The sequence below is a fragment of the Chiloscyllium plagiosum genome, chromosome 22, assembly GCF_004010195.1.
Source record: "Chiloscyllium plagiosum isolate BGI_BamShark_2017 chromosome 22, ASM401019v2, whole genome shotgun sequence".
NCBI classification, from domain to species: Eukaryota; Metazoa; Chordata; class Chondrichthyes; order Orectolobiformes; family Hemiscylliidae; genus Chiloscyllium; species Chiloscyllium plagiosum.
In genome coordinates this window covers 27,336,948-27,362,838 of record NC_057731.1, presented here as the reverse complement: position 1 = coordinate 27,362,838, position 25,891 = coordinate 27,336,948, and the positions used below count along the sequence as shown (strand labels likewise).

General features: G+C 38.6%; 1 protein-coding gene across 1 annotated transcript in view; it reads right to left on the bottom strand.

The window, feature by feature from the left end:
• Positions 1-32: 32 nt before the first annotated feature.
• LOC122561389 (putative pre-mRNA-splicing factor ATP-dependent RNA helicase DHX32) overlaps positions 33-25,891 on the bottom strand; it is a 41,828-nt gene continuing 15,969 nt past the window's right edge. The window contains exons 4-11 of the mRNA XM_043713154.1: positions 15,166-15,411; positions 10,990-11,089; positions 10,318-10,476; positions 8,512-8,703; positions 7,869-8,018; positions 7,445-7,635; positions 6,803-6,984; positions 33-219 (exon numbers count right to left, since the gene is read on the bottom strand). Of these exons, the coding sequence (XP_043569089.1) occupies positions 33-219; positions 6,803-6,984; positions 7,445-7,635; positions 7,869-8,018; positions 8,512-8,703; positions 10,318-10,476; positions 10,990-11,089; positions 15,166-15,411 (1,407 nt within the window). The remainder of the gene's footprint in view (positions 220-6,802; positions 6,985-7,444; positions 7,636-7,868; positions 8,019-8,511; positions 8,704-10,317; positions 10,477-10,989; positions 11,090-15,165; positions 15,412-25,891) is intronic.

Here is a 25,891-nt window from a genome sequence, read left to right as displayed (position 1 = left end):
TGCCCATTCTGGTAATTGTGCAGTTCAGTCCATCATTGAATCACACATCTGTCTTCATGCTGGTGGCTAAGATCTTCTTGCTTGTTTTCTTTGTTGGATACATGCTGTTCCTCTCCATCTGACAGTTTTGAGAAGTGATCAATGATTTCCTGTAGGAGTTCCTTGCTCTCACTAGGGGGTAGGTTGGTGAAGTAATACTGAGGAGCCAGCTGTACAAACCTATAGGGGAAACAAAATGTCAAATGAAGAATCTGATGTAACTTAAGCCTGCCTTTTTGTTGTTGTGCATTTCAAAACTGTGTTTTGAACAAACATTCAAAAAAAAGCACAACCAGCTGTGTTTGACCTCTTCAGTTACTGACAAATTCAGCTATTCACTTATATCGCTCAGTCAAAAAGAGAACTTATAACAACAGAACCCTATTGCCACCAGAATCCAGGCTCACGCTAGACTGTTGTAACTTAAACCTGACCAAAAGTAATTTGAAACATTATTGAAGGTCTTCCTGAGAGTCTGGATGGTTATTACCTGACACATCTACAAAGCTTCAGATAGTATTAATGTAAATTAACTCAAATGACTCCACTGTAATGGGAAAATAACTGGTTTGGTGCTGCGTCATTCAGAACATGAATGCCTCTTTCAGATTCTGTTTTGAATGAGATTTTCAATTTTTAACCACAATTAATAGGTAACCATGGGTAAGGGCTTAGTTTTCTCAAATCTCTTAATTTTAATGCAATTTTATATTGCCAGATTCACTAGTTAAATGCGTCAAAATAATTTTTTTTTGTCGATGCTTTACTCGCTAATGTCTAAGGATGCAGCAGTAAAAGTAATCTATATCTGATTTGAGTTTATCCAAGATAGAATATATGTGCTATATAGCAAAAAAAAACACAAAATAGGTTGAGCTGGGAAAATAAGTGGAAGTGAGGGAAAAAATGTTATAAACACAGTCACAAATGTTATGTCCATGCTAACTCAATTTTCTTGTTATTCCTCATATTTCCAGAGGATTTGGAAGGAAAGAATTTAAGTGTCGTATGAGGAAAGTAAAGAGTAAAGCAGAATAAGGGTAGAGCATCAAGGGATATTGTTTTATGGAATGTTGTAGGGCATAGAGAGAGGAGTAACAGATGTGTGCTGAAATGTCTAACTGATAAAACCACCACAAGATTGTTGTGAAAAGTGACTTGAAATTCAAGTCAAATAACATACTGCTAACAGCACAGAAAAAGGCAATTTGGCCCATATCAATGCAAGCTCTGTCTAAAGAGCAACCCTGCTAGTCTCACTCCTGTACCTGTTCTCTGTAGCCCAGTAAATTTCTTTTCTCTTTGGGTTTTTAACAGTTTCTCTTTGGAAGCCATGATTTGAATCTACCTCTACTACGCACTTGGGCAATACATTCCAGAAATAATGTCCTTTTGCCATTCTCCTTGATCAGAATCATCTGGTTTGTGACTCTTTCACAATGGGAATAATTTATCTTTACTCACTCGAGACTCGTTCATGATTTTGAAATTTTATTATTAAATCTTCCCTTGGCCTTTTTTCAGAATAACCTCAACTTCTCCAATCTAACCGCATAACTAAGCAAACAACAATTACAAAGAAGAGTCATTGGCCCCGGAACTTTAACTCTGCTTTCTGTCCATAGATGCTGCCAGACTTGCTGAGTTTTTCCAGCAATTTCTGTGCTATCACCTTCAATGATTGCACAATTTTAGTTACAATATAACAAAGAATATAATTCTGTCTTCACATTTTGATGAATCATATGACAAATCTCTGCTTCAAGTCTGCTGGCCATTCTCTAACCTAATTGTGTTCTCTCAACTTACAATGATCTTCCTTACTTCACAATGCTTCCAACTTGTCTGCAAATTTTGAAATTTGCACTGCACACAAGGCTATTTGTATATGTCCAGATCTTGAAAATGTTGGAAAAATTGCAGGAAGCACTGAATTTGAATAAGTGAATATGTTGGCGTTGGCACTTTGAATTAAATGAAGATGCTGGACAAGTTTTGTGGAATTCAATGAGCGGTAAAGTCCAAATAGAATTTCAGTAGCAGTGGGAAAGAGATCAGCTTGGGTATCTGGAATCTCAAGTTTTTAGTAACAGTAGGTATTTGGAGTGCTGGTGAGAAATGAATGAGAAGTAATCTCCAGTGAAGGATCACTGGTCCTGAAATGTGGACTCTGCTTCCTCTCACAGATTCTGCCAGACCGCCTGAGTTTTTTTTTTAAGCAATTTGGTTTTTTTCATATCTACATTTGGGGTTGAATAGTTCATGACTATATGTCTTTGTCATAGCTCAAGCATATGGATAGAAACAAAAGCTAGAGGACTTGCAGGAATTGAAGAGGATATCTTTTGCCAGTATTAAGTTTGAGGAAATAAGGTCTCAAAGTTTGAAATAGGTGATTAATGACTCAAAAGATTTTGGGCTAACGGAGGAATATAGGTGCAAGTCTAAGGGCTGAATATTAATGCATGAGCTAGGAGTCCCATCTCCAGCAATGAAAGCAGGAGGCAAACCAACATAAGGCTGGCAGTTGAGACCCTGAGATAACAAATAATTTCAGCTTTGGCAGCGTTAAGCTCTATTACCTCACCATAAGAGGTCTGCTGAACCACTCAAAGGACTGCCAACTCAGCACTTAGAGCATTTGTCAGTGCTGAAGCTGCAGCTATAAGGAGAGGGCATCTTAGTGGCCAAGGAAAGTGTTGACAAAATGTCATTGTGGTTAGAACACATTGAACAAGTTGCTCAATTCCTTCCCACCATATCTTGCCAGGCTTCCTGTTTCTTGGCCTTCATCTTAAAATGAGAGGCTGTCAAAATTTAGCCCTCAGTATTACCTACCAAAAAGAGGAGATGATATGGATGCTACAGATGACTACAGGTATAGTAGGAGAACACGTTGGAAATAGTGCAAGCCTTAGAGTTGGAGTGATTGTTTCAAAGACAATGGAGATGTTCAGCAAAGGTCACATCCAGTTTCAGTTCTTTAGCACTATAGAAGCTACATTGAAAATTAATCATGAAGCAGCATGGCATTGAAATGTAGGAAAGAAAGAGTATGGAGATTTTTAATTGGAAGGGATGTTGAAATTGATCTTTTTTGTTGAAACTGGAAGATATGGGTTGCATAGGTGTGACAATGGTTTGAAAAATGGATGACTGACAATCAAGCTGGGTCAATGGACAGGGAGTGGCATATGGAGTTTAAGTTAGATAATATGAGGTGTTGCATGTTATGAAGAAAAATGAGATCAGGATGTAAACATTTAATGGTAAATCCTTGACGATTGTTACTGATCAGAGAGACTAAGGGGATTGGGTACAAAATTCCTTGAAAGTGGTGTCACAAGGAGACAGGGGGGATATCAATATGCAGGTGGACCGGGAAGATCAGGTTAGTACTGGATTGCAAGAAAAGGAATTTATGGAACGTCTCCAAGATGGCTTTTTGGAGCAGCTTGTGGTGGAGCCCACTAGGGAACAGGCAATTCTGCATTTAGTGTTGTGCAATGAGGCAGACTTGAAAGGGAGCTTAAGGTGAAAGAGCCCTTAGGAGACAGTGATCATAATTTGATTCAATTTACTCTACAATTTGAGAGGGAAAAGGTAGAATCAAATGTGACAGTATTACAGTTGAATAAAGGCAACTACAAAGGCATGAGGAATGAACTTGCCAAAATTGACCAGGAGATGAACCTAGCAGGAAAGACAGTGGAACAGCAATGGCAGGAGTTTCTGGGAGTAATTTGGGAGACACAGCAAAACATCATCCTGAGGAAAAAGAAGCATACTAAAGGGGGGGATGAGGCAACCATGGCTGACCAAGGAAGTCAGGGACAGCATAAAAGCAAAAGAGAGCATGTAATGTTTCAAAGGGCAGTGGGAAGCCTTCAAAGATTGACAGTGGACAACAAAGAAAGAAATAAGGAGGGAGAAGACTAAATATGATGGTAAGCTAGCCAGTAATATTAGGGAAGATTGCAAGCGTTCCTTTAGATATATAAAGGGGTAAAGTGGACATTGGGCCACTAGAAAATTATAATGGAGAACTGGTAATGGGGAACAAGGAAATGGCTGAGGAATTGAATGACTACTTTGCACCAATCATCATGGTGGAAGACACAAGTAATATCCCAAAAATTCATGCACGCTGGGGGGCAGAAATGAGTGCAGTGACCATCAACAAGGAGAAAGTGAATGAAAAACTGGAAGGTCTGAAAGTGGTCAAATCACCTGGACCATTTGGGCTACACCCCAGAGTTCTGAAGAAGATAGCTGAAGAGATAGCGGAGCCTTTAGTTGTGATATTTCAGGTATCACTGGAGTCAGGAAGGATCCCAGAGGACTGGAAAATTGCCAATGTAATCCCCTGTTTAAGAAGGGAGTAATGTAAAAGATGGAAAATTATAGACCGATTAGACTGACCTCAGTCGTTGGTAAGATTTTGGAGATCAATGTGAATTTGAGATGTCTGATTACTTGGAAGTGCATGGTAAAATAGGGCAAAGTCAGCATGGCTTCATCAAGGGGCGGTCATGCCTGACAAATCTATTAGAATTCTTTGAGGAGGTAATGAGCAGGTTAGACCAAGGAGGGCCAATGGATGTTATCTATCTGGACTTCCAGAAGGCCTTTGACAGGTGCCGCACAGGAGGCTGCTGAGTAAGATGAGGGCCCATTGGTGTTAGAGGCAAGACACTAGCATGGTTATAAGATTGGCTGTCTGGCAGAAGGCAGAGTGAAGATAAAAATGTCCTTCTCAGGATGGAAGCCAGTGACTAGTGGCATTCCACAAGTGTCAGTGTTGCGACCACAACTTTTCACTTTATATATTAATGATCTGAATGAAGGAACTAAGGGCATTCTGGCTAAGTTTGCAGATGATGCAATGGTAGGTGGAGGGGCAGGTAATATTGAGGAAGCGGGGAGGCTGCAGAAAGATTTAGACAGGTTAAGAGAGTGGGCAAAGAAATGGCAGATGAAATACAACATGGGAAAGTGTGAGGTAATGCACTTGGATAGGAAGAATAGAGGTATGGACTATTTTCTAAATGGGGAGAAAATTCAGAAATCAGGACTGCAAAGGGATTTGGGAGTCCTAGTCCAGGATTATCTTAAGGTAAACTTGCAGGTTGAGTAGGTAATTAGGAAGGCAAATACAATGTTGTCATTCATCTCGAGAGGTCTAGAATTTAAAAGCAGAGATTACTTCTGAGGCTTTATAAGGCTCTGGACAGACCACATTTAGCGTATTGTGAGCAATTTTGGGCCCCATATCTCAGGAAGGATGTATTGTCCCTGAAGCGGGTTCAGAGGACGTTCACGAGAATGAAAGGCTTAACATTTGAGGACTCTGGGACTATACTTGGAGTTTAAAAGGATGAGGAGGATCTGATTGAAACTCACAGAATACTGAACAGCCTGGACATTGGAAAGATGTTTTCATTGGCAAGAGACATGAGGACCTGAGGACACAGCCTTAGAGTAAAGAGAAGACCCTTTAGAACAGAGATAAGGAGAAACTTCTTTCGCCAGAGAGTGATGAATCTGTGGAATTCATTGCCACAGAGTGCTGTGGAGGCCAGGTCAATGATTATATTTAAGACAGAGATACGTTCTTGATTGCCAAGGGGGTCAAAATTGGAAAATTAGGTTAAGAAACCTATCAGCCATTATTGAATGGCAGAGCAGACTCGATAGGCTGAGTGGTCTAATTTCTGCTCCTCTGCTCTTATGGTGTAAGGCATGCTTGCCTTCATTGGTCAGAGCATTGAGGATAGGAGTTTGGACGTCATGTTGTGGAAGTGCGGGACTTTGAGGCCACTTCTGGAGTACCACATACAGTACTGGTCGCCCGTCTATGTGAAGAATATTATTAAATTGGAAAGGGCGCAGAAAAGATTTACAAGGATTTTATGGGACTGGAAGGTTTGAGTTATAAGGAGAGTTTGGAGTTTTGACTGGAGTTTAGAAGGTTGAGGGATGACTGTGTACAGGTTATAAAATCATGAGGAGCATAGATAACGTGATAGCAAAGGTCTTTTTCCAAGGGTCGGGGAGTTCAAAACTGGACAGCATAGATTTAGGGTGAGATTTTAGATAGATTTAAAAGGGACCTGAGAAGTGGTGTGTATATGGAATGAACTGCCTGAGGAAGTTGTAGATGCGGGTACAGTTACAAAATTTAAAAGACATTTGGACAGGTACATGAATAGGAAAGGTTTGGAGGGATATGGACCAAATGCAGGCAAATGGGACTAGTTTAGTTTGGGAAACCTGGTCAGCAAGGGACTGTTTCCATGCTAAATGACTCAAACGTCATTTTGAAAGGAAACGGTTAGAGGCAAAATCCTTTAATTTGAATTGCTAATTAACTGGCGAAGATAAACTCCAACTTTTAAGAGAAGGAAGCAGATTTTATATAGGAAAATAAGAATTAAATATGAAAAATCAAGATTCACCAATGGTATTTCTTATCATTATTGCTCAAAATGACATCCATCAGCCGAAAAACCTTTTTGTTCTGAGTTGGTCATGCAATTTGAGACTGAGGGAATATTTATACATCATTCCAGTTTTACTATCTGATTTTATATCTTTTCAAACCCTTGATGGTAATTTTGCCATTTAATTGCACAGATTAACTGACACTATCTGAAGCCAACACAAATTAAAGCATTCAATTAACTACTTTTATAATCGAGATTTTTAAACGGTCCTCTGTTTGGATTCTGAACTCTGAAAGAATTTATGAAGGTACACTTACATTTCAGGTGATACATCTGAAACGATCCTGATGCAGTTGTTCTCAGATATTGTAAATTCATGGAACAAAACCCATTCTGGTTTTAATTTTGTGGAACAGTAGCTTGAGAAAGGGTGCAGCTGTGCTACATGTTTGTGCGTTAGCATGACATAGTTTCCTAATCCATCAACGTCTCGAGCTGTCTAGAAATAGGAATGTTATGTTGGCCTAATGAAAGTTTGTACAATTGCAAACTGTAGAACTAAAAATTCCTGTATTATCACTGTGTGATGTTCAAGTAATAGTAAAGCAAGTCTATAGTTTCTGCCATGGAAGGATTCTTGCATCAGTTCTCAAATTGTCAATTTGTGTTTCCAACTTGAGCAGTATTCAAAGCCACTTGATGGGTGAAGCATTTGGCCATTTATTGATTGGACTTTTATGAAGAAAATAAAAAACTGATGAGCTGTACCATAACACACAGTAAAGAGAATGATAAATAAAGAGTCTAGAGAGATAAATAAATATTTGCATAGTCCTTAACTCTTTGAGTGGACACTGCAACTCTTCACAGTGCTATCTTGTACTTTTACACACAGTCGCAATTCAGAAGTCAGAGTCAGTTACAAAAGTACGGTGAAAGATATTCCCAAAAGTTTTTACCTGCATGAAATAACCAGATAACAAAGCTCTTTTCACATTCAGTGAATTCTTGTGTGTACCAAAAGCAGGTTTTGAAATGGGTAATTCAATGCGCTGCATAATTTCCAGTAGGTCAGCTCGGATGGCATCTGCTGTCCTCAGAGCAGAGCAATTCAAGAAATTGTCATGGCACCACTTTTCATCTTCACAGACTGCATAAGAGTAAAACAAAATTCATTTGAACAACAGAATTTTTGTGTTTTTCAAATAGTAAGCTTTACAGAAGATGGATAGGAGTAAAAATCAATTGAAATAATTTTTTCATTCAACTTTTTTAACAACTAGAGTTTAAAGGGAAAGCTTTACGCAAAAAAAAGGGTTTTTTAACAGTTAACAAAGATCCCCATCACCTGTCTTCCTTCCTCTGATTTTAAAGTTTACTTACATTGGTTTGATGATAACAGCTTGTTCTGCTTGTATGCATTGTAAACATTTATAAGGGTAAAGTGATCACCCTCTGAATGCAAAAATTTCCTCCGACAAGTGCATGCAATTTCCTCTGAACCAGGAGGTGGATCCAAGAAACAAAAGGGAGCTTTACAGAAAGAAAACATGGGAAACAATTACCGCAGAAGCTTATAGGTGTAATTTGTCATTCTATTGTACTCATGATTCTATTGAAATGTATTGAAGCTTTGTGTAAACTTTCTGGGAAAGAATTCTAATGTTCAAAAGTTGAAATATGTTCTATGAACATGTGTACATCAAAATCTAGCAGATCTTTAAAATGTCAAATGAAAACAGATGTCATAATCAAAACTTAACGCACACAAATTCGAACATTTTAAAGAAGAATGACTTTTTAAGGCTGGGAGTTATGGAAGCCTACAGAGTAAAACAAAACTTGTGTTTCTTCCAAAAATATGAGTATTGTAATCTAATTTTCTTTTTAAATACATGTCATCATTCAAAGTAAAGACTGAAATTGTTTGACATGCTACCTGGTATTGCTGCTTTAAATATTTAGTCTGTGCAACATGGAGAAAACAGGAAAAATAGTACAAAAATGTAACTAGTTGCCCAAGTACCTGTTACCATGGCAGCTATTGTTAACATTTCATGCACACAATCAAATTCACAGGATGCAACAAGAGCTTTTGCCATTTGGGGATCCAGTGGGAACTCTGACATAATGATTCCAATTTCTGACAGATTTCCATCATCATCCAGGGCTGCAAGGTAATCAAGGTCTTCTAATGCCTGCATTAGGGCTTCAGGGGCTGGTGGAAAAGGCAAAATAGTTGTTTATTATGTAATGGCTAACTTATTTTAAATTCTATACATTGTAGCATGTTATATGAACACAATTTATGTGCCCATCATTCTTTTCTTTCTACGCTGCTATGATGTATAATTATTATCCCAGTCAAAACTTTATTTTTAGACTGCAGTATCAACTGCTGATTTTTAAAAAATCATGTTTGCTGACAAATTACTCGAAGCTGTAAGGAATCCACCAGTCATGCTCAACTTGTATAGGCAATGAACAGGTTCAAGTGGTTCATAAGTACTAATTACATGAAGTATTAGCCATTACGTTTAAGCTTGCCATGACCCACACTCAAAGAGTTCTTGTGCCGGAGTGGTAGTGTCCTTACTGTTGGCCAGAAGGTCTGGGTTCAAGTTACACTTGCTCCAGAAGTGTGTTATAACATGTTTGAACAGGTTGATTAAACTATCTAGACCCAATCTTTTGGTCCATGACATCTAACTACATTATTTAAAGTGCAGCATCCTTGAACCTAATTGCTGGGAGCAGGCGGAGATCTGAGAAAATAATTTGATCAACATTACAGTAAGCAATGCATGCACCTAAATTTTCTACAACTGTTCAGAAGTATAGTAATTTATTTCTCTTCTCAAACTATCTTTACAATTACTGGGTAAATTGGGTTATTTAATGCAGTGGTGTTGGAAAATACTTTAATTTTGTTTTGGCATCTTGTTCATATTCAGTAGCCAGAGTACAGCTGATTGTGTAGAATTTATGAACTTCCATGAATGTTTCTAATTTCTGCTGAATTTAACAATCTGAAAGGTTTGGCATATGTCATAATTGTAGCATACAGTACTGCTCAGCCATCTCTGACATAGCTAGTCAATAGATTCCTAACAATGGCTTTAGAACTGCTCTGTTAATTAGGGTACAGATGACAGCATATAGATTTTCATAAGACAGATTTTTAGTAGGCCAGAACACACTCTGAAATCAATCTGTTTAAATCGAGAAAGAGTGCTTTTATAGACTTAAATGTACTGTACATAATTTTAATTTTGAAACTTGCAGCTGTTCAAAATTTATGATTTTCGGCATTGGATCATGTTTTGACAACGTGGAAAGAGACAAAGGATTTGTGCAATACAAACAAAATTGTATCCTGGCAATGGAATTTATAAAAAAAATGCAGAGAAAGCTAAATGCAGCCATCAGAAGTAAAATATAATGCAAACACTGACCTTATGTGTTGTGAGATTACGATAGGATAATATACATGCTGCTGAAATATGCTTTGTACATCAATCACAGTTTCATGTTTAAAGTTTTTCAAGTGAGATTATTTTTCATTGGGTTTAAAACTAAAGATGTAGAATATTTTTAGCAATACATGTGTATTGTCTAAAAAGTGTTGAATTGATAAGTATATTGGGATTTATGGATTACTTAATTTTCAAGTGCAGAAAATAAATTGAGGTTTCAAAAAGATTACATAAATGTTGACACCTCATTGGAACTGGAGAACCTAGGTCAAATTTTGATATTTTAAACACATTAACATCTCACTTCAGAACAGGATCGTTTCACTCATTTGATGCATATTTTACTATAATATTACCTGGCTTATCAATAAAGTCACACTGGCCCATGTCTGCTATAGCCATTCTTTTCAGGAATAAAACCATGCGAGTAAGCTTGGATTCTAGTACACAAGCTGGTGAAAGCTCTGTCATCTCTTTCTTCAGAAATTCTTCAGTGTATAATCGGAAACATTTACCTTAAGAAGCCAATTAGAATAGCTCAGTTATACAATTTGAAGTTTATTTTTATGCAAAATAAAAGGCTACAATAATAGTTATTATAAAACTTCAGGAAAAAACAATATTTGTTCCATGAAGTAGAGTGAATGGAAAACCTTAACATTTCTTTCTTATTCTTTGGTGTCAAGAAATGAACACAATGTTATCCTGAGTTTGTGCAATAAGACATATTATCTTACATATTCTTATACCCACCCCAATATTGCTAGCAATTAATTTTCCCTCACTGCAAATGATTTTGTTGGTGTTACTCAAAGGAAGGAACCATCACCAGCATCAACCACTCCCATGTCTTGCACAAGAAACTCTAGAGTAAAAGTCCCTTTGATGCAACTACAACATAAGGGTATCACCTGCTTTCTTGGTATCACCAGTTTCAGTAGTTCGAGTTTCTAACACACATATTTCATTGATTTATGTATATTATCTCATCTATCTTAAACAATATCAAATGATTTCAGAAATGTTACCCAATCCAGCTAAGCCCCTGATCTGTGTACGCATGTCAGCCTGGATTTTGCTGATGGGTTGTGTCACTAAGGAATCTGCTCGTATTCTTGGATTGTAAACCTAGGATTAAACAGTGAACAAAATTACAGTCAATAAATAAAAATGAAAGAGAAGCAGAATTGTTTAGGCAGCTGGGTATCCAACATGTACAAAGCTACTTTAAACAAAGCTGTGGAAAAATTCACACAAGTAGATGATCTCCATATATGCAGTGCACATGCACACTCTTCACCTAGCAACATTTTCAGCATGCCACGACCTAGGAAATTGAGGCTCCTGTCAGATAAAATCAAGTATTTGGGACTTCAGAGGGGTTGCTGGAGTTTTATCAGATAAAATTATTCAGTTTATAAGCATGCCTATCAGCTTCCCATGACTTATTACACTGGACTACTTCACTTGTTTCCAAGATAGTGTTTTAACAATTGTTGGACATAGTAAGACCATTCGCAAGAATTTCTTAAGATTTCTGAAAGCCACCATTAAGAGTTTGCATACTTTGTAAGTAATTTGTTTACCTACTTGTAGACTAGTAAACTGCCAAACAATTAATTAACAATAAACTTTCTGTCAATTCTAGTCGTAGATGTATAAAATGCTACCATTCATTAGCCTTTGTACATGAAAACATTTCTTCATTTTTCAGTAAAGTATACCAGTTAACAGTAGCATTGTTTTCAAACTGTGGGACTTGAACTGAGGTTCAAGGGTTGACGCACCTGGAAAATTAATCTTTGGTGATGGCCAATACAGATTTTTAACCAGTGGGATATATGTCAATTAACTAAAACTTCACAAGAAAATGAATTTTTAACATGCTTCTATGTATGTCTCATCAGAATTCTACAAGTATTTGTTTCCCATTTCAATCTAACTCCAAAGTTGCTCACCCACACATGGGCTCTTGCTGCAGCACTCTGCTGCTGGATGGAAACCCTATCACTTCTTCATTCCATACATCTCTGATACCCCAAAAAGATTGAATAATTTCAATTAGAAATTTTTTGAATACTCAAAAAATAAATTCTGAAAAGAAGATCTTGCAGTACAGTATGTATTGTCTCTGCCGCTGATCAAGAGGCTCTGGGAAGAGACAATATAAAAGGCCCAATCCCAAAGGGGACACATGAGCAAAGGAACATGGAGGTATGTATATGTGTGTAAGTATTTGAGGATAGCAAGACAAATTTAGAGGGCACACTTAATAAAATGTACAGTATTTTAATGTCATGGTCAAAGGCGTTATGACTTTACAGTCTACTATGATGATATAGATTTCAAACCTAATCTGACCAACTTGACACAAAGGGCAAAAAAAAGTTACAAGTCACCTGACTACGCAGCTGCAAATATTAGTGGATTTCAGAGTCATATCTGGATATGTATACATTCTTGAAATACCAGGTGCTTGAGTATAAGAAATCAAGCATCAGAAAGAAACATCAGGCAACAGGAAGAACTTAAAAATGACTCAGCATAATTGACTTCTTCCTTTGTACATCCCAATGTTCCTCAAATCTAACATGCCACCATTTTTGACCTATGGACTGCATTTAAAAAATGACCTCTGAACATCCACTGTGTAAAATTCTTAAGTAGACAGCTTTGAGAACTACCTTCAGTACAATTTTAACTAAAGAGAAAAGGTTTACAGAAACCATCTACTGTTCTATTGAAAGAAAGTCAGGCAGTGTGAAAGTCCCAAAAGCACAGAACTACTGAATAAACAAGGAATCTTCTCTCCCTCCCAAATCATGCTGTCCAGGTGGCTCATCTACAATAAACCACCACCTATCCAACCATAATATCCCTTAAAGCTGCTAGACCTCATTTAGAGAGCTAACCTCTTTGTTTCAGCACATGGCTCTAACAATACACCACATAGACTTACTGGGATTTTCTTCATGCAAATTCAACCTAAATTGTAATTGTTTTAATTTTGATACCTGTAATTTTGTTAATAAATGTATTTCTTTATCCTTAGTAAAACTTCAGCGATACCTTGTAGTAAACTAAACTTCAAACTTTTTTTACATAAAAGCTTTATTGCTAGTCTGTTTTTACTTGGATCATTACAAATTTAAAAGGAGCTACACAATCTACAGTTCACTGAGTACATGGTGGATATTGATATCAGACCAAGGAGGTTATAGATATCTTGTATAATTGGATTCTGGTTCAGCTTCAGCTGGAGTTTCACATCCAGCTCTGAGTGTTGCACTGTGGAAGGTTATGAAGGCATTGGAGAGAGAGTTCACAAAAGATTCATAAGAATAGTTCCATAGATTAGAAACTTCAGCTATAAGGACAGATTGGAACGTATAGTCTCTTTTTCTCTCAGACAGAAGATTGAAATGGGCTGTGCAGAGTGAAAAGGTAAAAACTGCACCCTTTTGTGAGGATTGGGACTGAGCGGACACAGATTTAAATTAATTGGCTAAAGAAGCAAAAGCAATCTGAAAAACAAATTCACACTGAGTGTTTAAGGTCTGGAATTCACTGCATGACAGTGGTGGACACAGGTTCAATGAGCCATTCAAAAGGGAATTAGACTGTTCTCTGAACAAGGAAGACTGTAAGCTTTTGGGATAAGGATGAAGAATGAAACTAAGTGAAAGCTGGTGCAGATACAATGTGTCAAATGGCCTCCTTTATTTACTATTCTGTGATTCCCATTCTAGGACTTGATAGCCAAGAAAGATGTGTTCACAATGAGGCCAAATAGGTGTTAATTTTTTCCAACATACATCAATAACAGGTGACAAAATTGGGAGGGATTCCTAGTCACTCATGTGATTGAAAGGAAATTGGATTTCTATCGTCACAATTTTCGTTTCAGGACTACAGCATGCATAAAAAATGCAAGCTGTCACACCATTTCGGAACTGGGAATTGGTTGGCTCAGTTGACTGAATGGCTGGTTTGCACCAAATAAGTGCTGACCACCATGGGGTTTGATCCCTGTTCTAATTGGGATGGAGCGATGAAGGGTTTATGCTCGAAATGTCGACTCTCCTGCTCCTCAGATGCTGCCTGACCGGCTGCCTTCTTGCCTGACCGTTGCAGTGATATTGGTGTAATGGTTGGATTTGCCTTTGGGCAGAGAAATGAAAATGAAACACTGAAACCATCTTCTCAAGACAATCAGGGATAGGCTGGCTATACTGTGATGCCCATATCCCATGAAAAAATAAAAAAGGATAAAAAGGGCATTGTGATTATTTATTTAAAAGGGAAGAATTTCCCAAAGCAAACGTGGCTAAACAAATCAGGATGTGAAAAACCAATCTGTCACAGACTCATTAACACATTCTTTCTCCATTCCAGCCAAGCGCAGCATTTTCCTCACTGAAAAAAAGAGCCAACAATCTCAAATCAATAATTAATAAGCAGTTCCTTATTTTCTAATGGACCCAAATAAAAAAAAACTCATTTTCTTCAGAAACACATGCAAGCTAATAAATTTGCTAGATCAAGGCATCATTTGTTAAGGACTGCAATTAAGATTTATCGTCATTCCAAAAGGTATAAATGTCAACCTCCACTTGAGGAGAAAGTGAGGGCTGCAGATGCTGGAGATCAGAGCTGAAAATGTGTTGCTGGAAAAGCACAGCAGGTCAGGCAGCATCCAAGGAACAGGAGAATTGACGTTTCGGGCATAAGCCCGAAGAAGGGTTGAAGAAGGGCTTATGCCCGAAACGTCGATTCTCCTGTTCCTTGGATGCTGCCTGACCTGCTGCGCTTTTCCAGCAACACATTTTCAGCTCCAATCTCCACTTGAGAACTTGATTTCCAAAAACCTTGATTTAAAAATGTAAAAGTTAGAAATCAGGCTTCTGCTTAAAAAGATAAAGTTATTTGGCTGCAGAAAGAAAGGACACAAACATCCTTCTGTGAAGAAGGGTTGGTAATGGAAACTGGAAAAACATTTCCTGTGCTTTTCCTTTGTTTCTTCTTCATTCCAATCTCATTGGTTTTCTTTTGTGTTCTGGTGCAAGAGCCAAGAAAAGATTGTTTTGGATCAATAACGTTATAAATGATTGCCATTGTGCAATTTCTGTACTTTGGCATATGCTATCCAAACGTTTAATACACAGTTACTAAACAAAGTCAGCAAAGAGATATGGTGTACTCACATTCTTTTTTTCCATGCCCACATCGATGACAAACTTGACATTCTCTATGCAAATTAAGGATTCTCCCATACTTGTGGTCAGTAGCACTCTCCTTTTGTACTGCCTGGAGTTCTTCTCCAATATGTCACTTGGTCCATCAACATACCTACTCTGCTCTGGGTAAAAAGGAACTGGCACAAGTTCTCCTAACATTGGGTGCAGTTTAGAACTTTCTCGTCTGATTATGTTGCAGGCCTCATCAATTTCCTGCAAATACATAAAATGTCATGCAAATTCTAATAACTTACAATCAAAAGCATGAAGAAAACTAACTGTTGTATCCTTATACTTGATCAGATTGTTATCATTCAAACCACAAAAAAAATCTAAATTTTTGTAACAAAAGACTTATCATTATTCTAAGCCCATCAGTTTTCTTTTGCTACTGCCCATTGGTGGACTTATTCAAAGACAAATAGATGGTTACTCTTCCATTTACCCTTCAACGATTCTTGGTAAAAGCACATTATATTTATGTGTAGATTGTGTGTAGTTATGATACTCTGTGGTCGTAAAGTTTAGCAACATTCAACACTCACAAGGAGAGAATGGTAACCTGATCAGTTCAAGAATGCCAGAGACATTTCTGCAACTATCAAAATTTAAAGCAGAAGAAATAGAAAGGCAACTATAACAGAATGTGTAATATTAAACAATAAGTCTCAGGAGTATTTTTTAAATTATAAAGATGAAGTTACTTGAAATAAAATTGAATGCTTTTAATTTACTGACCAGTATTAATGACATCACGAGAGGAAGACAATCAGAGAGCACCTCCTTAATTTCTAAAAGGAGTTGATAAAGGCAACAGACAATTGTGTCAGCATATTCAAGAACTTAGTTATTTATATTCCTTGAATTATTACTGTAGGTGCATCCAGCAATGTCATTGTGAGTAGACAAGGTGTGTGTGTCTGTTTGTGTGTGAGAGAGAGAAAGAGTTAGCCACCTTTTCTAACCAGGGTCTTGTTAAGTAAACAATAAAAAGTTTCTGCATTATTGTAACTACTCACAAATTACATAAACCTATTCAACGTTCGGAGGTTAGAAGTGCACCAGTCGCAGATCGGTCCCTTACAAGCTCCCACTTTACTCACACCAAATCCTTGTGATATCACCACATTGGGTGGTGGTTCCTGAACTTAGTTAAGTATTTTCAGACCCACAGGCAAAATCTTCCTACACGCCTTTTCTGTTCTCATTCTTTTATTGTTATATATTTGTTTATATGTTTACAGTTACCACTACCATCTAGTTCCAAGACTTTGACTTGACAAATTCAGACAGACAATCTGAAGGTATAGCTATTTGTCCCAAAATGTCCTTGTTAGGTTCGGAAGATTTATAGTTTGCTGTGTAGAAAGCAGCTGACCTGAACTGCCTTCTTGATTGTCTGAGATCTGCTGTTCTGTCTTGGACTGAAGGGCTTTTAACTTCTTGTGTTTTGTTCATGGAGGGGTTGTGATATATGGCTTTTCTATATTGGAGACCCTGATATATCACCAATTCTTTATGTGCTATTTCTTGGATCTTGTTTGCCTCTTCTTAGTTATGTCTTTCACGGAGCTGTATGCACACTGAAAAACGGCCCAGAAATCAATATCCCGTCACCAAGTCACCTATATTCACTTGTGCACAGTACACTGGCTGCGGCCAACCAGCTCAGAGTCGGTTTTCTGAACTGAGGAGATTCTACATCTCCTGTTTATTTTTTGGTTCCCTGGTTATGTAATATTTTATTAAAACTGTACAAAAATACAAACTGTCAACCGTTAACAATAAACAACAATACACAAGGAAATGAGGACGGCAAAACCAGACCCGAAAGCCCACCGCACAACCAATTTACAGGGAAATGAGGATGAACTCCAAATCCCACCTTCATTTACTGAGGAGAAAATAGTAGACATAAATACATACAAAACAAATTCAATCAACCAAATAATAAAACAGTGCATATAACACAGATACTCCTGGTAAACCAGCAAACAGCTCGCCTCTCCCACCTTTTGGCTACTCAAAGGCAGCCTACCCATACGCTCCTTTGGGAGGGAATTTATCGGACTTGTGTTGTACAATGGGACGTAAAAGGTTGGTTTAAGAGAAAGGAGTTGTAAATAGTTGTTCTCTAATGTTCTTTTTTAGACTTAAATAATGACATTGTTAAATTTTTCTTTAAATAGTAATATTTGGGATAGTTCTTTGCCACTCGAAATTTAACAGATTACGACGTGAGGTGAGTTTTTCTGTGTGTCTGGTTTAAATTAGCAGAACGATTTATCCCATGTCATAACAGTGCCTTCTGGCCACCTCTAAGATGGCCTATCCCTATACTTCTGCAGACGACGGCGCTCAGGGTGGCCTACCCACCCTCCGGCTCTTGGGGTGACAGCTTTCGGGACAGCCTACTGACCTTCCATTTTTCAGAACAACCTACTCACTGTCTGGCTTACAGTAAGGACTGCCAGACCCAGGGTCACACAAGAAACAATGCAGGTGAAACAAGTTACCATCAGAAAGCCTGAGTCCATTATCAAACTAGAGTCCACACCCTGAAGACAGCAGATGAACTCCTCACAGCACACACACACAGGTCCCCACAGAGGCCTGGTCCACCCACAGAGGCCTGGTTCACCCACAGAGACAGTCTATTTGTAAAGGTGCAGTTGACTCTCAGAATTGCTTCCTGGTCAACATGCAAAGTAGCTTTGGCCCCTTTGATAGTCCTAAGCACTTCTTAAAAGACACCTGGATATTTCACTAGGACTTCACTGATGCAGACATTTTCAGAACATGTTGAGCCAATCTAGGTGAATATTTCTCAACCAATAGGCTTGGGTCTGAGCCTTTTACAACCATCAGTGGTAACTGCACCGACTGCTTCTCAAAGGAGACTGGAACCAAAGTCCTACCCTTAATCTGCAATGGTTCCCCGTTGTATGTTCTCAGTCTGGCTGAGGTCTTGGCAAACTTAAAGTTTGGAGACCCAAGTGAATCTTGTTAAAGCCAACTTCTGCAACCACAGATACTGCTACGTCGGTATCAACCTCCATGTGAACTGGCTGACAATTTTGCCAAACATTAATTGGTTCTGATTTGGACGTTGCTAAGCAATTTAATTGTTCCAACCCATGAAAGGGGACTTTCCAGGGTGTGCATTCTCTTGGGTTCTGGCCTATGAGTTTTCTCACTCAAATCATGCCTTGTAGGGTCCTGCTGTGGCCTGATCTAGGGTCAAAGGAGAAAGTGAGGACTGCAGATGCTGGAGATCAGAGCTGAAAATGTGTTGCTGGAAAAGCGCAGCAGGTCAGGCAGCATCCAAGGAACAGGAGAATCGACGTTTCGGGCATAAGCCCTTCTTCAGGAATGAGGAAAGTGTGTCCAGCAGGCTAAGATAAAAGGTAGGGAGGAGGGACTTGGGGGAGGGGCTTTGGAAATCCTTTGCTCAGGATATGCCCTGTGTGAGGCTCTGTGATTGCCTACAGTCAAGTGGTGTTCCCCAAGCTCAGTTGGACAGATGAGAGTGTCCACTTCCATTGGGATGTGCTGTAGTTACCATGCACCACTTGTCACATTTCCTAATGACAAGGCTAGTTGTAGTGCATGTGTGAAGTGCAGTTGGGCTTCAGCGTTTCTGCTTAGTTACACCATTAATCCCACATACCAAACTGTCTCTCAGCATGTCATTCAGGGTTATACCAATATCACAGGCGTCTGACAGTCGTCACAACCTCATCAAGTATCCTTATACAGATTCCCCCAGTTCTCTAATAGCCGAATAAAACCGACAGCGCCTCGGATTAGAGGAGGTTTGTGGTTGTAATATTTCTTAACCAACTCAGTCAACTATTGGAAGGTTTTAGTGTCTGGTGCCTCTGGGAAACCGACAATACCGTGGGTCCACAAGCAGTCAGAAAAATTATTTGTTGCTTTTCATCTGTTGCAATGTCATTTGCCCAGAAAAAAATTATCATATTCTTTCCCCATACTGGGCCCTGTCTTTGACAGCAGGATCAAATAAGGAGGCTTCTTAGCCTGCTTGGCACACTTTCCTCATTCCTGAAGAAGGGCTCATGCCCGAAACGTCGATTCTCCTGCTCCTTGGATGCTGCTTGACATGCTGCGCTTTTCCAGCAACACATTTTCAGCAGGATCAAATGAGTCAAGCTTCCTAAGGCATGATGGTAGAAATGCTCACACCAACTCCAAGATGACAGTTATAAGCGAATGTTCTTCAGGCACATCCTGTTTTCTCATGTCACCACTGAAATAACTGCACAGAGGCTGGTATCTTTACACCAAGTCACTTTTTATCCATCACAGCACAGTACACTAGCTGTAGCCCGCCAGCTTGTAGTCAGTCCGCTGAACTCAGGAGATCCTACATCTTCTGTTTATATTTCTTTTTCAATTCATGTTGAGAGGCAACTTGATAGAGGTACTAAGATCATGAAAGACCGTGTCGCAATATAGTTAGAAAAATGTTTCCACTTCTCAGCATTTTAAAAATGAAGGATCAGTTAAAATAATCATTAATAAATGCAGTCAGAAACTCAGGAGAAACTTCCTTATCGAGAGGGGGTGGATTGGGGAAGAAGATTGTTTCAAAGAAGAATGGTTGAACTGAATGAAAATGATATATTGAAGAGGAAGCTGGATAAACACATGAGGGTGAAAGGAATAGGAGATGTTGACAGGGTTCGAGGAAGGGGCTGGGAAGAGGCTCGTGTGGCATATAAACATTGACAGAGTGAATTTCCTGTCTCTGCGCTGCAACATGTATATCTGTTCAAACAACACAGAACACTGTGTATATTTGGATGTGAAGGGTTACTAGCAGAGCAGGCTGAGATAATATCAGGGTTGAAGGAGGTGGTAATAGGATTAGGTGTGGTGGACTTTCTCAGCATTGATTGGTTGGTAGACTGTTAGGATAAGGAAGTGTTGCTCAATGGGTAGAACTCATTCCCAGCTCCTCTGCCTCTAGTCAGAAGCTCGACGTTCAAGTCCTACCCAATAACCTGTTGACCATAAACAGAGTGTTCATGACACAGAGTGATAATTAGCTTGACAATCTTTTGCAAATTTCTCAAATTATAAGTGAAATAAATCTCCTGTTTATATTTTTTTGTTTTTTTTTCCTTTTTCTTTCTCTTTTAATTTTTTTTTTCCTTACAGAGTAGATTCTAATCTCCTTGTTTTAGATTCTTTTTTAAATCCCCACCCCACATTACTACCAAATAGCAGTACTGCTTATTTCTCCCCAGCACCCATGTTTTGTGCATGTAGGTGTAGAAAGAAACAATGAGGATCTCCTATTTATGGTGGTCAGCCAGGGCTTTCCTGATTGGCCCAGGTTAACAACCCCAATCAAGGACCTCGTAGTCAATGCAGTCAAACTGGTTCCAATCACTGCACACACCCATCTTCAATTTGTGACAGTGGAATTTGACTCTTATTCACCTGTTGATCTCTGCTGAATTGGAATCTCTGCTTATTACTACAACTTCTTGAACATGATGGGCTTTCCCTTCCCACCCTAAGCAAAATATTGATGAAACCCATACTTGTTCACATTTTGTATTGTGTTAACTGGAGACTCATTCTTATTAGATATAATGCACTATTTTTTGAGGGTGTTCTTCTTTGGAAATTGGGAAGATTGGACATTTTGTTTGCACTTGTCCACTCCCTAATGGCAGACTTACTTTGGAGTAGACATTTGTTCATTATGGTTTGTGGCAACCTGACTCACATATGTTGCAACGATTGGCATGGCCTACCATTATCCATGAGTGGTGTAGATATTTAGGTTACTGCTTCTTTGCTAACACTTTTTCCTAAGTGCCATTGCTACTTGAAATCGGAATTCTCTTCACAGAATCACAGAATTGTATTGGTACAGAAGGAGGCTGCTATGCTTGCACCAACTCTCTGCGCATTTTGACTTAATGTCAAACTCCTGCTTTTTCTCCATATCCCTGCTCATTGTTCCTATTTAAATAATCATCCAATTCCCTTGTGAGTGCTCCCACTGAACCTGCTTCCACATGATTTCCAGAAAGTGTATTCCAAATCCAGACCACCTCTTGAAGAAGTAACAAAAAAGTTTGATGAGGGCAGAGTGGTGGACGTGATCTATATGGACTTCAGTAAGGCATTCAACAAGGTTGCCCATGGGAGACTGGTAAGCAATGTTAGATCACATGCACCACAGGGAGAACTAGCCATTTGGATACAGAACTGACGCAAAGGTAGAAGGCAGAGGGTGGTGGTGGAGGGTTGTTTTTCAGTCTGGAGGCCTGTGACCAGTGAAGTGCCACAAGGATCAGTGCTGGGTCCATACTGTTCATCATTTATATAAATGTTTTGGATGTGAGCATAAGAGGTATAGTTAGTAAGTTTGCAGATGACACCAAAATTGGAGGTGTGGTGGACAGCAAAGAAGGTTACCTCAGATTACAACGGGATCTTGATCAGATGGGCCAATGGGCTGAGAAGTGGCAGATGGAGTTTAATTTACATAAATGTCAGGTGCTGCATTTTGGGAAAGCAAATCTTAGCAGGACTTATACACTTAATGGTAAGGTCCTAGGGAGTGTTGCTGAACAAAGAGATCTTGGAGTGCAGGTTCACAGCTCCTTGAAAGTGGAGTCTCAGGTTGTTCGGATACTGAAGAAGGTGTTTGGTATGCTTTCCTTTATTGGTCAGAGTATTGAGTACAGGAGTTGGGAGGTCATGTTGCGGCTGTACAGGACATTGGTTAGGCCACTGTTGGTATATTATATGCAATTCTGGTCTCCTTCCTATAGGAAAGATGTTATGAATCTTGAAAGGGTTCAGAAAAGATTTGCAAGGATGTTGCCAGGGTTGGAGGATTTGAGCTATTGGGATAGGTTGAATAAGGTAGGGCTGTTTTCCCTGGAACGTTGGACGCTGAGGGGTGACCTTATAAAAGTTTATAAAATCATGAGGGGCATGGATAGGATAAATAGACAAAATCTTTTCCTTGGGGTGGGAGAGACCAGAACTAGAGGGCATAGGTTTAGGGTGAGAGGGGAAAGATATAAAAGAGACGTAAGGGGCAACTTTTTCACGCATAGGGTGGTACGTGCATGGAATGAGCTGCCAGAGGAAGTGGCAGAGACTGGTACAACTGCAGGACTTAAAGGCATCTGGATGGGTATATGAATAGGAAGGGTTTGGAGGGATATGGGCCAGGTGCTGGTAGGTGGAGCTAGATTGGGTTAGGATATCTGGTCGGTATGGACAATTTGAACCAAAGGGTCTGTTTCCGTGCTGCACATCTCTATGACTCTGTGATTCCCACCTTGTATTTGTTTCTTATGCAAAATGCTTTTAAAACTTTGCCGTGGTTCTGAATGGTTTTATAAGCGCAAATAGTTTCCGTCTATTTACTCTGTCTAGACCCCTCATCATTTTGATAATTGCTATCAAATCTGCCCTCATCCTTCACCTGTGCAAGGCAAATAATCCCAATTACCCAATCTATCCTCATAACAGGAACCATTCTCGTAAACCTCTGCTGCACACTTGCCACTACAGCTTTAACTCTTCACCCTTGATAACTGGAAAACATTTCAGCCAAACCAGTACAATCAATCATTTATGGTTTGAAACAATTGTTTTACTCCAACATAACTAACCAAGAGTTTCTCCTTTTTGTTTTAGTTCTGCCATGAGCTTACAGCAGTTAACAAAATTTCTACCAGCTTTTCTTTGTTTTTTTAAATGTTTTTACTAATCCATTTTTTTGAATGTGATTGAGGTCAAGAGATGTCCTACTCAGGTCGGAAATTTATTATTTGGGAAATACATTTAGATTTCCTGGTATTTGGCGTCCCCTCTGTTGGACTGTTATTTATGGCCAACTTTTAACTTGAAGTACAATGAACCCTTGACTGTGTAGTTTAACATCTGTTAGCTGTGATAAGTGTTTTGTCAATGATGCTTGTTATCAGATATTACTGTAACATGTACTCCCATGTATAACTTGAAATTGTGATATCGCCATTGACAAGGATGTTGCATGCCAAATGTTTGGTCTGGGTCATTGACTTCCCCTAGTAAACCTTTGGGTTTGTTTTCTACAGGCAACTGTTTCACCTCATTTATTTTGTTGTGTGGTATTTTGCTTTTCTGTGGCTGTGTTCCGCACATTTTTTGAACCTAAAGCTACATTCACACAATACAAGCATTCAATTTTAATGCTTCGTACTGTTCATACCTGTGATGTTTCATTGCTCCATAGCATTGGCAAGAACTTAGTGTGTCCAGCATCCTACCAACTGGTCTACCTAAAGTGTCTTTTGAGGATTTGTACCTCAAGAATTCAGTAGATTCCACAGATCTCCTATCTTTTAGAAGTTTTATCCTCTCTTCTTAGGATTGAGCTGTTTTGCTTCCAGATATTTGCTTCACTCGCCATCTGAATGGCTTCCTTTAGAGTTCAATTTTCTGTGGATTGTAATAAATCTGACAAAGACTCATCAGCAATGCCGCTGATGATTAGGCCTCTTAAGAATTTTTACTTTAAGTCACCATAATCATAACTCTTTACTAGCCTGTACAGATCATTAATTAAATCATCAACGGATTCACTTGGATTTTGTACTTTTTAAGTTAAATCTTGGCCTTTCAGAAATTATTTCCAAGGTTGAAATAATTGCCAAACTACGATTACTGCTAAATGGAAAAGCTTCTATTAGTTTCCCATTTACCATCTTGCTAGTTGCATGATACAGCAGCAGTGTAGTTGTTGAATAATCAGTGTCACCAACTTATATTGATTTGTCGATAAGAAATTTGAACATGAGGTTTGGAAAATGCCCAGTCATGGAATACATTGGGAGTCATTCTTCCAAACCATGTTATGCTTAACGTATGGCATGTTTTAAAATACTAATATGTAGTTTTCTTTTTGATTTGCTATTTAACTTGCATGTACAGGAATCCATACTATTAGCCTCCACCATATCCTTAGGGAATCTCTATTGTAATTTGTTTATTCCCTCAGAAATTAGCATAATGCCCATAGCAAGCTTAATTAGTGGCAGCCTGGCTCAAGAATAACACAATTTATGCTTCCAAGTTAAAGCTAGTGGATACACTAGTTGGAGAGCTACATTGTCTAAACTATGTTTTTTTGGATGACAAATAAAGGTTGTATTTTTATTCAATGTTTGCTCAAGAAATCATTGAATGATTTGAACTCTAGGTGTTCTGATCAAATTAATCCTTTAAGTCCAACACCAAAGTTGGTCAGATATTTAGCTGTATATTAAACCCTGCATACTTCTGTGCGCAAAAACAGTGACTGTTTCCAACACTAATTCAATATCCAACACACATTTACGACATCAGTCAAGGCACACCAAATTAAAGACATTTCCACATAAAACTTATTGTAGTGTGATAATATACTGGGACAATACATTTGTATCTGTTTAAACTTAAATAGTTTTCCTTCACCTTGGTTTATTTCAGTGAATTGGCAAAAGTAAAATACAAACAGATTCTTACATTCTGCAAACATTGGTACACTATGCTGTGTGAACATTAGGATATTTAACAAATTAAGTGAAGCAGATAAACAAAATTATTTTCTGTCCTTTAAAAGAGAAGAAGCGAGTTTTCCTGATGACCTGGCAACATCAGTCCCTCAAGCACAAAATCAATGTCATTGACTCAAAAGTAATTTGCATTTATATAGCATATTTAATGTAGAAAAAAATGACCCAAGGTGCTTTAGTGAAATGAGATCATTAATGGTACATCAAAGAAATAGATATTAGGAAGGCTGTTTAAAAGTTTGGTCAAAGAGATAAGTTGTAAAAAGGGTCTTAAAGAGGCAAAGAATTTATAGAAATTCAGGTGCTGAATTCTAGAACATAAGGCTGAGATGATTTTTGGTGAAACAAAGAGAGTGGAAGATTCACTAGGCCAGAATTGAAAGAATGCAATTCTCATTAAGTGTTATAAAGCTGAAGGAGGTTACAGAGATAGGGAGGGGTCAATTCATAAACGGCTTTAAACATGTGGGTACTAGTGTGTTTTGAGAAGATTTGTAGCTCAGGCTGAGGTTATGGATGTAGGTTTGCTCAATGAGTTTTGTTTGTTTTTAGACGTTTCGTCAACATACTAGGCAACATCATCAGTGAGCCTCCGGATGAAGCACTGGTGGTGTAGCCCGCTTTCTATTTATATGTTTGGGTTTCCTTGGGTTGGTGATGTCTTTTTCTGATGTGGTGACATCATTTCCTATGGTGGTGTCATTTCCTGTTCTTTTTCTCAGGGGGTGGTAAATGGGATCCAAGTTAATGTGTTTGTTGATTGAGTTTCAGTTGGAATTCCATCCTTCTAGGAATTCTCGTGCGTGTTTCTGGCTTTTCCTAGGATGGATATGTTATCCCAGTCAAAGTGGTGTCCTTCCTCATCCGAATGTAAGGATACTAGTGAGAGTGGGTTATGTCTTTTTGTGGCTAGCATCCTGGTGGCTAGGTTTCTGCCTGTTTGTCCAATGTAGTGTTTGTTACAGTTCATGCAAGATATTTTGTAGATGACATTAGTTTTGCTTGTTATCTGTATATAGTCTTTCAAGTTCATTAGCTGCTGTTTTAGTGTATTGATGGGTTTGTGGGCTATCATGATGCCAAGGGGTCTGAGT